Source organism: Mauremys mutica, chromosome 4 (genome assembly GCF_020497125.1).
Source record: "Mauremys mutica isolate MM-2020 ecotype Southern chromosome 4, ASM2049712v1, whole genome shotgun sequence".
In the NCBI taxonomy this organism is placed as follows: Eukaryota; Metazoa; Chordata; order Testudines; family Geoemydidae; genus Mauremys; species Mauremys mutica.
In genome coordinates this window covers 155,271,431-155,288,624 of record NC_059075.1, presented here as the reverse complement: position 1 = coordinate 155,288,624, position 17,194 = coordinate 155,271,431, and the positions used below count along the sequence as shown (strand labels likewise).

Sequence of the window (17,194 nt, the reverse complement as noted above, 5' to 3'; positions counted from 1 at the left end):
TCCTGTGGCTCTGTGACAGATGGTGGCAGCGGTGGGATACCGAATGCACTAGGAGTATTGTGACCTGCAGCAGTAAAACGAGGGTAGTCAAAGGAAACAGGAAGAGAACGGCGCATAACCAGCTCCCGAAGAATATCACCAAACTGTGAAGGAATGGAGGGGTGGGTGCCGGCGAGCTCAACAAGGCGGAGCTGGTTTCACAGCTGGAGAAGGTTGATTGGACCCAGGCAGGGAGCCAAGAGGGTCTGAGAGCCACCGAGGCGGCAGCAGGACTAGCTGGCCGGGAGAAGGAGCAAGCTGAGACCATGCGAAGCAGCTAAAACAGGAACAGGAGATGGAGAAGGGGAGGGACAGGAGACCCCAGAGAAGGGTCATTGGGGAAAGTCCCCAGCTGCCAGCTGCACAGGGACCCTGATACCAAATGGTTGCCCCAGGGTAAGGAGGGGGTGGCTGCCCTGGGACACACTTTGAATTGCTGGAGCTCCACACCGCTGTCCCGCTCAGGTGTTAGCTGGTGACTGACTGGTGCGTGTCTGGTTACTCGCTTTAGCCAGTCAATAACTCTCTTCTTCCTCTTCCACAGCGAATAAACCTTCCGCTTGTGTGTTACAGGACTGGCTAAAGACGCTGTCTTTGGCGTAGGGTCTGGGGCACCAGCTGCGCTGGGGTTAGTGACTGGTGTCCTGGGACTGCAGCCAGCCTGACCGTGGTGTGATTTTGGTGACCATTCATCACGAATGGTCCCATTCATCAGTTTGTCTGGGTGGAAGATAGACGGGAGAGGCTAAGGGGCCTGTCTGTGACCCCACGGTGAGACTGTCACATTTGTTACTGGCCTGGTGAAATTATGCAACATACCACCACTTTGAGGTGTCTGCCCTGGTTTTGACAGTCTGCCCTGAGATAGGCACTCAGAGCCATGAACCACACGGGACAGCCTGACAATGGGGTGAGCAAAGAATCCAGCATCCTCACTCCCCAAAACACCTGCTCTAACCACTAGCCCCCACTCCTCTCCCAGAGCTGGGGAGAGAACCCAGGAGTCCTGGATCCCAGCCCTCCCCACTCTAACCACTAGCCCCCACTCCTCTCCCAGAGCTGGGGAGAGAACCCAGGAGTCCTGGCTCCCAGCCCCATGTGCTCTAACCCACTAGCCCCCCTCCTCTCCCAGAGCTGGAGATAGAACCCAGGAGTCCTGGCTCCCAGCCTCATATTCATGCCATGTGTCCAGGGCAGGTAAGCTGGGGTTTTGCAGTGTCTTACCTGTCTGATTCCAACTCCTCTGAGCACCTAGGGAGCAAACAAAGAGAAGCGGAAGATATTAATGAGTGTGTAGGAGCAGATGAGGGTGAGGACATCCAGAGGAATTGCTGGGACATTAGCTCCACCACAATTCCCCAAACTCCACCCACTGCCCCAGGACAGCCCTGCTGTCCTCACACCAGCCAAAATTCCACATCTGCCCTGGGAATGTGCCATGGGAATGAGGCTGGCAGCCAGGAATCCTGGGTCTGATCCCAGCTGTGGGAGGGGAGTGAGATGGGATAAAGTGGTATCATTGGGGTTAGGGACAAGAGTTAAGGTTGTCGTAGGGCTAAGGTTATAATGGGGTCAGGGTTAAGAGTATCCTTGGCTGAAGGTTCTCATGGGGGTGAGGTTCTGGATTGAAATGTGGCATTTTTCTTTCTTTCTTTCTTTCTTTCTTTCTTTCTTTCTTTCTTTCCCCTTTTTATTAAGATTTTTTAAAAAAATATATCAATCTAGCTAAATTTCAAAAGAAAGTGTTACTTCAAAGTGAAAAGTGAAAATGGTTCATTTGGAATATGTCCAAGAAACGTTTCCACTTCTCTGAATTTTTTTTTCATCTGAAACTATTTGGCGAATTCAATCTGAATATGTGACGTTTTAGTCGACCCCAAACTACATATTTCAGGGAATAAACCATCCCTCCAAACGCTGTCACTCAGCTGTGCTGACTAGCACAAGAAATACACAGCGCTAGACAAAACAGCCAACACACCTACGTGCATCTCCCTGGCTTGGGTTCCTCACTGCTGCTGGGGAGTGTGCAGTGCTTTGGCTTTGGACAGAGTACCGTGGGATGCCCCATATCCTTTCCCCACAGCTCGTGGCTTTTCTTCTGTGAGTCTTCTCTCCACTTAACGTGTCCCCATCCCAGCACCTGGTGTGTTTGCTCCTCCCTAGTTGATTTTTTTGCTTCCCCCTGCTTGCAGAGGAATCGGAGGGGTGGATCCTGCCAATCTCAGAGAACCCAATTTCCAAGGTGTGTCTGCCTGAACGGGTGCCCATTTAAAGTCTAACGAATGAACATTTCCCCTAGTCTTGCTGACCCAGCCCTCCCCGGTCAAGAAATGTTGGACTCCACATGAAGGCTCCACAGCCCAACAATTTCATAATACCGACTTTACACGATCAGCTGGAATTCCCGAGCTGGATGGGGCAGATCCCCAAATCGTCGCTGGAGTCGTGCCAAGAGAAGGGCGACAGGGCCAAAAAAACAGGGGTGGAAAATGACACTTAAACCTAAACCCCACTATAAACTCAATCCCAACTCCCATGATACCCTTAACCATAACCCCATGATAACCTTAACCCCAAGCCCCATGATATCCTTCACCGTAACCCCACAATACTCTTAACCCCATGATAACCTTAACCCTCAAAGCCATGATATCCTTCATGTTAACCCCACAATACTCTTAATCCCATTATAACCTTAACCCCAATCCGCACGATACCCTTAACCCTAACTCCATGATAACCTTCACCCCACGATAACCACATCCCTCACCTAGGTACTGTCTTTGTCACTCTCTTCTGAGCACACTCAGTTGGCAATAACACAGGGAAGTGAAAATCACCACGCAGTGACCTGGGCCATCCCACCTTTTCGTTTGGTTTTCTAGGATGCTCGTACTGGGGTGACACCAGGCAGAGCAGAATGAAAGCGGTCACAACCTGTTCAGCATGTTAAATTTAGCAGCTGTTATTTCCTTGCTTAGGTTCGCAGAAAATCAGTCTCCATTATTCTCTATAGATCTAGGGAGGGGCACACAGAGTCCCATAAAAACCTGCCCTGGCACTTGCATTCCCCAGTCGGGCTTTGGTCGGAGCACTGGAGGCAGCTGCATGCAGCCAAGACAGGCCTGGGGAAGGCTGAACCATGGGGCATCTCCGCTCCCCACTGGCCCTAGCACTGCTGGCGCTGACCCTGCTGCAGGGTGAGTGTGGGGTGGGGATGTAGGGACCAGCCCCTCCCTCCCAGGGGGAGGGGAGCGAGATACGGGTTGTGGGGGAGGGAATTGGGCTAGTGAATAACAGGGGGATCCAACCCCTTGGCTCTTCATAGACCCCCGGCCCACCCAGCCTGGATTGGTGCCTTCAGTCCTGAGCTGCCCCTCTCAGATCAGTGGGGAGTGTTGATTCTTGCACCTACTGCTGAGAATTGTGGCTGGCGCTGAGGACGGCAGGGCTGCTCTGGGGCAATGGGCGGAGCTTGGGAATTATGGGTGGAGCTACTGGCACTCAGTCCCCTCCACACACCTTCTGCAATGCCTGTGAATAGCCCCCCTCGCCCCCAGCACACACATTCATATCTTCTCCTTCTCTTTCTTCACTCCCTAGGTGCTCAGGGGGGCTGGAATCAGACAGGTAAGACACCCACTGCAAAACTCCAACCTCACCTGCCCTGGGCATGTGCCATGAGAATGAGGCTGGGAGCCAGGACTCCTGGGTTCTAACCCCAGGTGTGGGAGGAGGGTGGCGTCTAGTGGGTTAGAGCAGGGTAGGATCTTTGAGGCAGGACTCCTGGTTCTTTGCTCCTCCCATGTCAATGCTGTTCTCCTCCAGGGTGCGGCCAGCCCAGAATCTCCAGCCGAATTGTTGGGGGAGGGGACGCCGCAAGGGGCCGGTGGCCGTGGCAGGTCAGCATCCAGTACAATAGACAGCACTTCTGTGGTGGGTCCCTCATCTCAGCCCAGTGGGTTGTGTCAGCAGCTCATTGCTTCCAATTGTGAGTAACTGGGATGGGTAGGGATTGGTGCTGCACAGTCAGGCATCCTGCCTCGATCTGTGCCAGGGAAACCATCCCTGGATGGCATCGCTGTGTGGCTGTTCCCCAGCTGCCCACCCCAGAGGTGGCTGCATCTCAGAATTGGGTGGACCATCCCTGTGCAGCATCGTGGGTGGTTTTCCCCCAGCTGCCCTGCCCCAGAGATGGCCGCCTCTCACCATCAGGTGTTCCCTGGACCCAACTGCATTTTTGCCCGTATTTGCAATCCAGTTTCCCCCACTGATCGTTGCTGTCCCTCTGCTCCCCAGCTCTTTCCCCCAGTCTGCCTATCGTGTGACCCTCGGGGAGCACCAGCTGTCCAACCCCTCCCCGAGCCGGGTCTCATCCCCTGTGCGCCAGATCCTCGTCCACCCCGATTACAACAGGGGGACCCGTTCCGCCGACATTGCCCTTGTGCAGCTCACGGAGCCAGTGCGATACACCGACGAAATCCTCCCCGTCTGCTTGCCAGGCCCTTCCGACTCCTTCCCTGGCAACCACACGTGCTGGGTCACCGGCTGGGGGACAACAGCTTCTGCGGGTAAGACCATCCCCCGGGGGAGATGCACTATCACTCTGTGCCTCAACCCCCGAGCTCCTGGAGCCCCGTGATTCCTGCTGCATTTGTAATAATCCCCGTCCAGCCCTCTGCTGCTCCCTGCCAGCTGGCTACCCCCGACTGGCTGTATCCCTCAGAACCATCTGTGAGGCAGCTTATTTATTGATCTCAGGTGGGAACCTTCTGTGTTAGATACAGGTGGTCCCTGATTTGAATCCTCTCAGAGGAAACCCCCTCTAGGGGCAGCGCGGCACAGACTGGGTCCTATGGGGCCGGGTGCGGCTCTGGAAGCTGGGTGGAGGTGGGGAATGGATGCAGGGAGGTGAAGGGAATGGGACATGGGGAGGGGATGGGGTGGAGGATGGCTAGAGGGGAGGGGAGTGGGTGGGGGAGGTAGATGGGGACAGGAAATTGTCAGGCATGGGGGTGGGTTGCAGGAGGCGATGGATCCAGTACCCTGGTTCTCTCCCCCCGCAGTCTCTCTCCCGCCCCCCAAGACGCTGCAGGAGGTTCAGGTCCAGCTGATCGACACTGCAGCCTGCAACGCCCTCTACAACATCGACCCGGCCCCGAACATCGGCAGGGACCCCGTCAAACCCGACATGATCTGTGCCGGCTACGCCGAAGGGCAGAGGGACTCCTGCCAGGTGAGGGAGGTGTTTGGGTTGGGTGGATGCACGTGAGCCCCAGCCTGTCTCCCTGTCGCCAGGTAGGGCCTGCAGTGAGCAGAACGGCTGCTGCAGCCCCGGAGCTCTGGACCCAGCTTCCTTTGAGCAGGCAGGAGCACCTCTGACTTTTAGAGCCAGGTGGAGTCACAGCGCCGTGCCTAGGCCCCAGCTCCTGGAGTCCTGTGATTAGGGCAGAACCCCAGCTTTTATTTATTGTTAAAGTAATAGTAGAACCTTTGTGGTTGGGTAGAAAAGAGGCACAATGTGGCTAGAGGGTAACTGAGGCCTGCCTGAGTCTGCAGAGAGCCTGAGCCAGTCACTCTGAGATGGGTAAATACTCGATGTATCAATATAGAGGGTGTTAACTCCCAGCCCCACTGCTCTGGGGAGCTCTGCCACTGGTCTCTGTGTAAGGCAGGAGAGGAAGAACCCAGCCACCCCAGCCCCTGTGAACGTAGCAGGGACACTACCTCTACCACCAATGCCTCCTTCTGGGAAAGGGCGTGGGAAAAGCACACCGTGCTCCTTTCACTTCTCATGTTGGTGTGGACAAAATATATGGTCGGGGTGGCATAGGGTGGCCCCTATGCCTACAGCCCAAGGGGCTGGATTGTGGATGCTTGGGGATGGGGATGAGGGGGAAGGGCCTCACTAATCCCAATTTCTCTGCTCCTCCAGGGTGACTCTGGGGGGCCTCTGGCCTGTGACCACAATGGGACCTGGTTCCTGATGGGGGTTGTGAGTTGGGGGGACGGCTGTGGCCAACCCAATCGTCCCGGTGTCTATGTCTGGACAGTGGCCTACGGTGAATGGATATGGGGGCACGTGGTGTCCGGGGGCCAAGCCACATCCATGGAGAACAGCACCTACACGCTTCTCTTCACCACTCTCCTGATGTCACTGTGACATCCCCCCCCATTTCTCCCTCCTCCGTTCACCCTCCACTGAAACCCTCCACTGTCTGGGGGCAGTGTGAGGTGGAGATGGGAGAGGATCTGAGACCTATCAGCAATGCCTGAGTCTTTCGAGAGCCTGACCCTGTTGCAATGAGAAGGGAGGGCTGCCCTGAGTGTGATTGAGAGCAACACTGCCTGAGTCTGCAGAGAGCCTGAGCTGATTGCTTGTGACCCAAACAGCAACACTTGCTGCATCTCCAGAGAACCTGGGCTGATTTCACAGAGAGGGGTGAACTGGCACAAGTGTAACTGGTGCAGCGATGCTGCCTGAGTCTGCAAAGAGCCTGAACTAATCACTTGGAGAGGAGGGGCACTGCTCCAAGCACCTCTAGGGGGCAGCGCGGGGGCATGCAGACCATGAATGTCTGGGGTTGGCTCGCTGGGAGATGGGCGGTCTCGGGGGGGGCAAGGTTTATAGGTAGACCCTGTGTGTGACTGCATATATGGACGCTACACCCCCCCCCCCATCACATGTGGTCAAAAATAAAATGTTTTTGCATCAAACTCTGCTCCTGTGTTCCCAGATGGGCTCAACGGGCCCCTGAGGAACACCAGTTGTGTCTGCGAGAGCAGCAGCCTCAGACAATCCCTACCCCATCTGTTCCACTGGGGGACTCATCAGTGTCACAACCCTTCCAGCCTCAGCTTCCACAGCTACATTTTCAGATTTGGGGGGCTGCCGAGCTGAAATCCTGCCCCCCCAAGTGCCCTCAGATGGTCCTTTGGGGAGCTTTGGGGTTAGTCCTGGGACCCCACTCTGTCCTACACACCACTTTAATTACTCAGCTCAGTGCTGTGGAGGGTCCTTCCAAGGTTTATCCGGCTTTGGGCTCTCACCCTTCCTTCCCCTAGGATTGTGGGACCCGAGCAGGCCCCGCTTCTAAGTTTCCCCACATGACCTTACAGGGAACCAGAGAGCTGTGGGGCTGGAAGGGACCTCGAGAGGTCACCTAGTCCAGCCTCCCGTGCAGAAGCAGGACCAAGTAAATCTAGATGAGCCCTGGCAGGGGTTCATCCAACTTGCTCTTAAAAGCCTCCAGTGACGGGGATCCCACAGCCTCCCTGCGAAGCCTGATCCAAACGGCCCTGAGAGTAGATTGACCCTGACAGTGGATCCCTAGAATCTCACCATCCTGTTGAAACACTTTGGATTCAAAGCTTCACCCGTGATCTCTGCATAACTTACCCAGGAGCCCAGACCTGGTGAAGGATTCATTCCCTGGGACCCCGGCGGCTGTTCCAGCCTCGGGATTTCTTAGGGGTTGGTTTGTGAAGTTGTCCATAGCGACCAGCCAACGTTCGCTGCTAGATTCTGTCTCAGGCAAAGTCCCCAAACCACGTCAGCAGCAATGGGCCCCATCAGTGCCCCCAACAAGTTACCGCCGCGTCCTGGCGCTGCCGGTGTTAGGGGAGCTCGTTTTCACAAGCAGCATCACGTTTCCTGCCTCCGATTTCTACATCCACCTGCAGAAATTCGCCCTTCGCTTGGCTACGGGTTTTCCAACCCCGAAGTGTCCAGTGATTTTAAGATCGTGGCATGATCCTTTCCAGAGTGTCCTTTTTCAGTGTCTCTGGCACAACCAGCTGATCCCTGGACTCATCACCTGCTGGCGCTTCACTCCCATCACTAGATGGCAGCAGAAAGTTCCTTCCCCAGCACAAGGCCGGAGGAAAGATTTCAGCTGACACTTTTTTTCAGCTGTGAGCTGTTTTGGCAGGAGGAAAGAAATCCCACCGATTGAAAAATGTTTTGACGATCAATTTTAGCTCCATTTTATGAAAGAAAAAGCACCAGGAATCTCTGGGACACCCCCCCATGCTATACCCCACTCTTCTCCCAAAGCTGGGGACAGAACCCAGGAATCTAATTTAAGGTTTCGCGTGCCGGTAATACATGTTAACATTTTTAGAAGGCCTCTTTCTGTAAGTCTATAATATATAACTAAACTATTGTTGTATGTAAAGTAAATAAGGTTTTTAAAATGTTTAAGAAGCTTCATTTAAAATTAAATTAAAATGCAGAGCCCCCCGGACCGGTGGCCAGAACCCGGGCAGTGTGAGTGCCACTGAAAATCAGCTCACGTGCCATCTTCAGCACCCGTGCCATAGGTTGCCTACCCCTGCTATAAATTCTGTACAGCATTAAATAATATGAACCAGTAGATGAGAGACCTGAGACGCTGTTGAAATCAGAGGGGGCGTGATTAAGTCCGAATGCGGAGGGCCAGGGGTGGGAAATGAAAAGGTCCAGCCGAAGCAGAAGACGGTTTGATTTAAGAGGGTTCTGGGGCGGCTTTGCGATGCTCCAGGTGCCCCAACAGCCTGTATCCCTCGTGCACAAGCGCCAGGGCTGGGCGGGCCTTGGTTAGAGGAACAGGCCTCTTGTTGTTGACAAACTGTAACCTAACTGCGCGGATACCGCGGGGGCAACCTACGTCCTTTCTGATGAACCCCCAACCCCTTGAACTCCCACGAACTGCTTTTGCTTTCCTGTAAATCAGATGTTCCCAGGAAGCTGGGGGTCCGGCCAAAATCGGTCCCCACCCCCACGGGGCAGCTCCAGCTTGGTTTATAACCCGCTGCCTCAATGCCAGGGGCTGTCTGCTCTGCTGGCTGGAGGCTGAGCTGGGCCGTCCCGACCCAGAGCTCCTGTGGGGCAGGATGATGGGGGGGCTCTGCTCCCAGCTGGCCGCACTGCTCCTGCTGCTGCTGGTGCTGCCGTCCTCAGCGCATGGTAAGAGAGACCGAGGGTTGGAGAGATGCAGAGCCCCGGGGAACAGACCAGAGGGGGTGACCCTGCAGCCTGCAACGGGGAATAGACTGGGCGGGGGGACGATCCTGCCCCAGTGGACTGGCTCTGGCTCTTTGCCAGGGTCTGGGTTCAACAGTTAGTGGCTCTGGGGGGAGGTGAGCAAAACAGATCCTGTGCAGTGAGGGGCACAAATGATTGTGCTGCTTCCCAGCTCTGCGGTGCCTGAAGGGACCCACCCTGATCCCACCCCCAGGCCCCAGGGGCCGGCATGACCCCTCCAGCCCCTCTGACTCATTCCCACAGGAGTCACAGCCCCCCTGCCAGCTGCTGTGCCCAAACCCTCCCTGCCCTCAGGCTTGGTGGGTACAGGGAGGATGTGTGGGCCACGGAGAGCTGAGAGCAGCCCCTGCTCAGCTCACATCAACGTTCCCTCTGAAACCTACTGACGCACGGTAGCCAAATAGGGTTTGGGGTGGTGTATGGGGATTATGGGAGGAGCTATGGGACAGTGCTTTCCCCTGCCTCCCACCCTCAATGGACCCTAATGCTGCTCCTCCCCTAAGGCCCCGACTTGTAATGTCTCCCCAACATTTCCGTTCGCTCCACAGGTGCTGAGGAGAGTCAAGACCAGCCAGGTAAAGAGTCAGGACTCCTGGGTTCTACTGTCTGCTCTGGGAGGGGAGTGGGATCCAGTGGTTAGAGTAGGGTTGGGTTGGGAGTCAGGACTCCTGGGTTCTCTCCCTGGTTCTGGGAGGAGAGTGGGGTCTACTGGGTCACAGTGGGATGGGGTGGGGTTGGGAGCCAGGACTCCTGGGTTCTATACCTGGTTCTGGACAGGAGACGTGTGTTTTGTGCTGTGTTAACATGGCTTCCCTGGTTTGTGCAGTGTTCAGCCGTATCATAGGGGGGCAGGATGCACAGGAGGGTCGATGGCCTGGCAGGTCAGTGTGCAGCAATATGACAACAAGCGTGAATACTACCACAGCTGTGGAGGATCCCTCATCTCAGCCCAGTGGGTGGTGTCAGCTGCTCACTGCTTCGATCTGTGAGTAACTGAGGGAGAGGGTGGGTCCCAGGTTCCCCTTACTTGGCTTCAGAGACACCATTGACATGCCGCTCTTGGGGAAGTCCACCATCCCCATGGTACGGTGCGGCTGTTCCCCTGCTGCCCCACCCCAGAGGTGGCCGCATCTCAGTGCCAGAGGAGCCAGTGCTTTGCTGTGCAGCTGCTCCCCAGACACTGTGCCGCAGAATTGGCTGCATTCCTGCCTAGGTTCGTAGTATATCCCCTCCCGCCACTGGGTTTTCCTGGACATTTCTTCTTTTTTGATCTCCTGCTCTCTGTCCGGGTGGATTTTTCAAAGAAGAGGCTTTTTGTGGAGCGGACATTGCAGCTCAGAAAGAGCTGTCTCCGTTCCCCGATTGGTCCCTCCCCTGCATCCGCGGCTGCCAGATCCGGCCCACTGTGGCCTGGCCAGCTGGCCAGGTAAGCGGAGCTGAGAGATGCTGACGAGCTGGAGCTGCCCTCCACCTCGAGAGTGAGGCCACGGGTACCCCCGCCAGCACCCTGAAATACTGCCTCATAGTACACACACCCCCTTCCGGTACCCCCAGCTGTGCCATCCCTCCGCCTCCCACCTCCCCTGGCTGGGTCCTCTTCTGGGGAACTTGAAATCTGGTAACTCTAGGTGCGTTGTCCCCACTCCTCCAGCTCTACCCCTGTCTCTGCCTATCGCATGAACCTGGGGGAGCACCAGCTCTCCAACCCCTCCCCCACCCGGATCTCGTCCCCCGTGCGTCGCATCGTCAGGCACCCCGACTACAACGAGAACACGGGCGTCGCCGACGTCGCCCTGGTGCAGCTGACAGAACCTGTCGCCTTCACGGACACCATCCGCCCCGTCTCCCTGCCGGGCCCCTCCACCCAGTTCCCAGCCGGGGAAAAGTGCTGGGTCACGGGCTGGGGCCTCATTGGATGGGGGTGTAAAGGTGAGGGGGGATGGGATTGTGATGGGTCTAATGGGTGATTGGGGGGGCTGGTATTCAGCCCCTATCCCAAGGGCTGGCTAATGCCTCCAGAGTCTGAGAGCCCTTCCCCGGAGCGCTGAACACACAGGGGTGTGTAGCCACAAGAGGGAAACCGTGCACACACACACACACACACACACACAGAGCTGCAATCCCCTCCAGCAGGGGGCAGCACTGCTGTCAGAGTCTACCCTCACTTGAAACTGGGCGGTTTCAAAGTGAGGACCCGCATGTATTCCCCCACCCTAAAATCCTAGGGTAGGTCTCCCCTTTTGCTGCCACCACCCGGTCAATTTCGTGGGCCGGGACACCCCTGTTTCCCCCCTGTCTCCCTTCAAAGACACTCCCTGGGAACACAGATCAATTCACAGAGGAGGAACCTTCCCCCTCCCCCCTCTCTCCAGCCTGCTCTGGAGACAGAGATACCTTGATTCAACTACAGAGGGATACCTCCCCCTCCCCTTTCCCTGAGAATCCACCCAAGGAAAGACCAACAAGTCCTTAATAGAAAAGAATTTATTAAGAGAACAAAAAGAAAGTACAGAATCTCTATGAGCCCAAGCTGGACACTCATAGGGTATAACCTTATCAATCTCTGGAGAGAATCCCCTCTCCCCCTTTTCTCAGTAAAAGCAATATCAGCAAATAGGAATAAAGCATTTCCTTTAACAAACACACAATTGCAAATATAGAAATCAAATCATACGACTAATTCGCCTTTCTAATTAATACTCACTATTAATTAGTAGAAACTACTCCAGGAGAACTTGGAGACATGACTGTCCTCTGTTAGATCCAAAAACAGTTCTCACCAGACAAAGGCTTCCCTCCACAGAGATTTGAAAAAATCTTATCTCTGATTGGTCCTCTGGTCAGGTGGTCACCAGGTACTACATGTTAACCCTTTACAGGTAAAACAGACCTTAACCCTGATCTGTTTATTTATGACAACTGCACACACACACACACACACACACACACACACACACACACACAGAGCTGCGATCCCCTCCAGCAGGGGGCAGCACTGCACACACACACACACACACACACACACACACACACACACACACACAGAGCTGCGATCCTCTCCATCAGGGGGCAGCACTGCACACACACACACACACACACACACAGCCTTGATCCCCTCCTGCACTGTACACACACACACACACACACACACACACACACACACACACACACACACAGCTGCGATCCTCTCCATCAGGGGGCAGCACTGCACACACACACACATACACACACACACACAGAGCCGCGATCCTCTCCAGCAGGGGGCAGCACTGCACACACACACACACACACACACACACAGAGCTGCGATCCTCTCCAGCAGGGGGCCGCACTGCACACACACACACACACACACACACACACACACACACAGCCCCAGTCGTCTCCAGCAGGGGGCCGCACTACACACACACACACACACACACACACACACACACACAAAGACTCTCCCCTGTGACGTTTATGTGCACTGTGAGTTGCAGCTCCTAGAAGGCGGCATTGCTCACAGGCTCGGCCAGTCCGTTTGACTGGGAGAGATTTTCCCCAGCCCGTCTCCGTCCTTTCCAGCTCCCCCATCCTCTCAGTGGCTCCATCCCCGGCTCTCTCATTCCAGATACGCTTCCGCCGCCCCGGATGCTTCAGGAGTTGCGGGTTCCTCTCGTCGACTCGTCAACCTGCAGAGACCACTTTCGGGACTGCAAACGTCCCATCCGAGAGGACATGCTGTGCGCTGGGTCTGAAGTCAATCGCGATAGCTGCAAGGTGAGCTGCTTGGCTTAGGGGGGCAGTACTTTGGGAAACAGAGCCATTGGATCCAAGATGACATGCTGTGCGCTGGGGCCAGGGGTGACCCTAATGGCCCCTGCAAGGTGAGATACTTTGCTTAGGGGGGCAGCACTGGGGCTGCTTGAAATTATCTGGCCCATTGTTCTGTTTGCGAACATTGGCCCTTCCTCCCCTGCTCTCCAACAAGGCCCAGGTGGGTGATGTTTTAATTTGATCGTCCGCCGCGTCTCATTGATGGAGAAAGCAGCTCTCCCAGCACCAGTGCATTCTGGGAGATCTCACAAGTCACCACAGGATGGGGGGAAACTCTCTGAGCTCCGGCCCCACCGAACTGAGAGGGTTAAACTTCGCCTGAGCTTAATGCCAGAGAAAACAAACCTAACAAGGGTGGAAGCTCTGCCCCGGCAGGGCAGCAGGACATGGCATGAGAGGGAAATGGGATTTATCCCTGGCTCTGGGAGGGGAGTGGGATCTGGTGGGTTAGAGCAGGGGGGGCTGGGAGCCAGGACTCCTGGGTTCTCTCCCAGGCTCTGGGAGGGGAGTGGGGTCTGGTGGGTGATAGCGGGGGGGGGCTGGGAGCCAGGACTCCTGGGTTCTATCCCCGGCTCTGGGAGTGGAGGGGGGGCTGGTGGGTTAGAGCAGGGAGGGCTGGGAGCCAGGACTCCTGGGTTCTCTCCCCAGCTCTGGGAAGGGAGTGGGGGCTGGTGGGTTAGAGCAGGGGGGCTGGAAGCCAGGACTCCTGGGTTCTCTCCCCGGCTCTGGGAGGGGAGTGGGGGCTGGTGGGTTAGAGCAGGGGTGGCTGGGAGCCAGGACTCCTGGGTTCTATCCCCGCATCTGTTAGAGGAAAAACAGGAGCCTCTTTGTGGGAAGGGAGCCTCTCTGACCGCTATGTCCCTCTCTCTTGACCCAGGGTGACTCCGGGGGGCCTCTGGTCTGTCCAAGGAATGGCAACTTCATCCTGGCTGGGCTCGTCAGCTGGGGGATTACGTGCACACAGTCCACACCTGTCCCACCAGGGGTGTACGTCCGGGTCCCAGTCTATGTCAACTGGATCCAGAATGTCACGGGTGGCACCGGCCTCTCGATCGTCTCTCCTGCCATACTCAGTGCCGGTACCACGCCACCGGGGCCCCTCAGCAATGGCTTAGTCTGCTCATGCCTAGCGCTGGCTCTGCTCCTTGCTGGGCTCCTGCTGACGGCCCTGTGACCTGCCCCCTGGGGCTCCCACCCGCGCCAACCCCCCGGCCCAGATAACATGGGAGCAGAACCCCCCTCCTGAGCATGAGCTGCAGAGAGAGCAGAGCTGGCAGCCCCCTGCCGGCTGGGGTGTGTATAGACCCCCCTTAGCACCGTGTGTGGGCCCCACGTTGCTGGGGTCTGCGGGACGCGGCTGGGAGAGGCTGGTGGATGAAAGCTCAGGGATGCTACAGGGATGGGGAGCGTAGGGGTGGGGGGGTTCATCCAGCCCTCCCTGCAGTTCTGCAGCGCCCCCCGGGGTGACTGGGAAGTTGATGGGGAAGGGCCCCGTAGCCATTCTGATATCGGGACTTGTGCTTTGAAAATCGTCAATAAATCGGCTTTGCAAATTCTGTCTTCTCCTGGCAGCAACCACGACTTGCCCCGTCGCAGCTGGTGCCACCTCCCGCTAGGGCCAGTCCTGCCACCCCCACAGCCTCCCATGGGCTCCGTGGCTTGGTGTTAGCTGTGGGATGGCAGAGTGCCGGCACTGCCCATCGCGCCAGGTGCTGCACAGACTCCCCCGACCAAGATTGGGGCCCCTGTTGTGTCAGGCGCTGTACAGACACTGACCAAGATCAGGGCCCCTGGGCACAGACATCCCCCCCCCCCCGAACTGAGATCCATCTCTGCATCATGCTGGGCACTGCACAGACTCCCTCCCCCACCAAAACCTGGGTCCCCGTCGTGCCAGGCCCAGCTCTGACTCCCCAGACCAAGTGTGACAAAGTGGGAATTTTCTGAAACATTTTTATGGTCTCTAGCTGTGCCTCAGTTTCCCCTGAATGCCGCATTGTCACCCCGTGTGTGGGAAAGGACTGTTTGCTCTCGGGACAGGCTGGAGACACCCCCTGGCCTGTGCTGGGAAATCTGGTCCGTATCACTATGTCACTCAACCCCAGCCCGGCACTGCCAGTGTGCCCCACTACACCGCCCCCCTGCCCAGTCCCTTCCTGCCCCCTTATACCCAGCAACCCCCATGCCCAGGGGCCCCTCACCCAGAGATCTCCACGACAGATCCTTATGCCCAGCGATCTCCCCCCACAGCCCCTCCGCACTGCCAGTGCCCTTCTCACAGCCCCCCCACTGCCCAGTGATCTCCCCCCCAGCCCCTCCGCAGTGCCCAGCACCCCCTCACAGCCCCCCCAACTACCCAGCGATCTCCCCCCCAGCCTCTCCGCACTGCCCAGCACCCCCTCACAGCCCCCCCACTGCCCAGCACCCCCTCACAGCCCCTCCCCCAACTGCCCAGCGCCCCATATTCCTGGGGAAATTCAGCACCAAAAAGTTAAATTCCGTGCAGAATATTTTAAAATTCTGCACAATGTTGTCCATAAATCAAGGTGGAGGCTCCAGCATGGCAGTGGCAAGCACTGGCCCCTGGCTGAACGGAGGGGGGGGGGATCCCCCTCCCCTCTCCTCCTAGGACAGGGACTCGGCAGTGAGATGCCTGGGGGTGCCTGTCAAAAGGCCCCAGGGAAGCGTTTGACATGATGGCCGGATGTCAGCCATGACCCCTGAGCCATTTGAATGACAAGGAGGAAACAGCTGATACCAATCGCTGAGTCCAGCCCCCCATCCAGGCCCCTGCCTGCCACCCCTCTGGCCCATCAACCCCAAATGGCCTTTTGTTCTCTCTACGATAGAGCATTTACCGCTGATCCTGACAAGAAACGAGGCGCTTGGGAGGTGCAGTTTAATAGCAAAAGGAATTCGGTTCAGGCACCAGGCGTTTTTCCTGCCCTGATTTACACCCCTGGTGGCCCCGCACGGCTCAGGGGCATCGTCCTGGGTATAACTCAGCGGCAGTTTCAACAATGCTTCAGCAGCGGGGCTGGAGCCGTTTGCCGCCAAGGCTCCTTTGAACCGTGGCCCTTGGTTTGGATTATTTAAGGCTGGTTTTAAAGGTCTTTCCCCCCGGGGAGGGAGACGGTGCTGCGCTCTTGAAGGGACCGTTCCAAGAGCTGGTCCAAGAGGTAACTATAGCAGGACCGCTTGGAAATAGTGACCATAATACAATAGCATTCAACATCCCTGTGGTGGGAAGAACATCTCAACTGCCCAACACTGTGGCCTTTAATTTCAAAAGGGGGAACTATACAAAAATGAGGGGGTTAGTTGGACAAAAGTTACAAGGTACAGTGACGAAAGTGAAATCCCTGCAAGTTGCGTGGGCCCTTTTTAAAGACACCATAGTAGAGGCCCAACTTCAATGTATACCCCAAATTAAGAAAAACAGTAAAAGAACTAAAAAAGAGCCACCGTGGCTTAACAACCATGTAAAAGAAGCAGTGAGAGATAAAAAGACTTCCTTTAAAAAGTGGAAGTCAAATCCCAGTGAGGCAAATAGAAAGGAGCACAAACACTGCCAACTGAAGTGCAAGAGTGTAATAAGAAAAGCCAAAGAGGAGTTTGAAGAACGGCTAGCCAAAAACTCCAAAGGTAATAACAAAATGTTTTTTTAAGTACATCAGAAGCAGGAAGCCTGCTAAACAACCAGTGGGGCCCCTTGACGATGAAAATACAAAAGGAGCGCTTAAAGATGATAAAGTCATTGCGGAGAAACTAATTGGATTCTTTGCTTCAGTCTTCACGGCTGAGGATGTTAGGGAGATTCCCAAACCTGAGCTGGCTTTTGTAGGTGACAAATCTGAGGAACTGTCACAGATTGAAGTGTCACTAGAGGAGGTTTTGGAATTAATTGATAAACTCAACGTTAACAAGTCACCGGGACCAGATGGCATTCACCCAAGAGTTCTGAAAGAACTCAAATGTGAAGTTGCGGAACTATTAACCAAGGTTTGTAACCTATCCTTTAAATCGGCTTCGGTACCCAATGACTGGAAGCTAGCTAATGTAACGCCAATATTTAAAAAGGGCTCTAGGGGTGATCCTGGCAATTACAGACCGGTAAGTCTAACGTCGATACCGGGCAAATTAGTTGAAACAATAGTAAAGAATAAAATTGTCAGACACATAGAAAAACATAAACTCTTGAGCAATAGTCAACATGGTTTCTGTAAAGGGAAATCGTGTCTTACTAATCTATTAGAGTTCTTTGAAGGGGTCAACAAACATGTGGACAAGGGGGATCCGGTGGACATA

At 55.6% G+C, this 17,194-nt stretch overlaps 1 protein-coding gene and 1 pseudogene across 1 annotated transcript; both read left to right on the top strand.

The window, feature by feature from the left end:
• Nucleotides 1–5,074: 5,074 nt before the first annotated feature.
• LOC123369146 (prostasin-like) lies at nt 5,075–6,205 on the top strand. The gene is made up of 2 exons (XM_045014508.1): nt 5,075–5,278; nt 5,978–6,205. The coding sequence occupies exons 1-2, from the start codon at nt 5,075–5,077 to the stop codon at nt 6,203–6,205; spliced, it is 432 nt and encodes a 143-aa protein (XP_044870443.1).
• Nucleotides 6,206–8,877: 2,672 nt separating this feature from the next.
• On the top strand, nt 8,878–14,060 carry LOC123367912 (annotated as a pseudogene).
• Nucleotides 14,061–17,194: the final 3,134 nt, after the last annotated feature.

Bases quoted from the DNA above. Each gene is read 5' to 3' on its own strand.
- LOC123369146 (XM_045014508.1), top strand. From the start codon at position 5,075: ATGGATCCAGTACCCTGGTTCTCTCCCCCCGCAGTCTCTCTCCCGCCC. The intron at 5,279-5,977 runs GTGAGGGAGGTG...CTGCTCCTCCAG, and splicing joins GGCAGAGGGACTCCTGCCAG to GGTGACTCTGGGGGGCCTCT.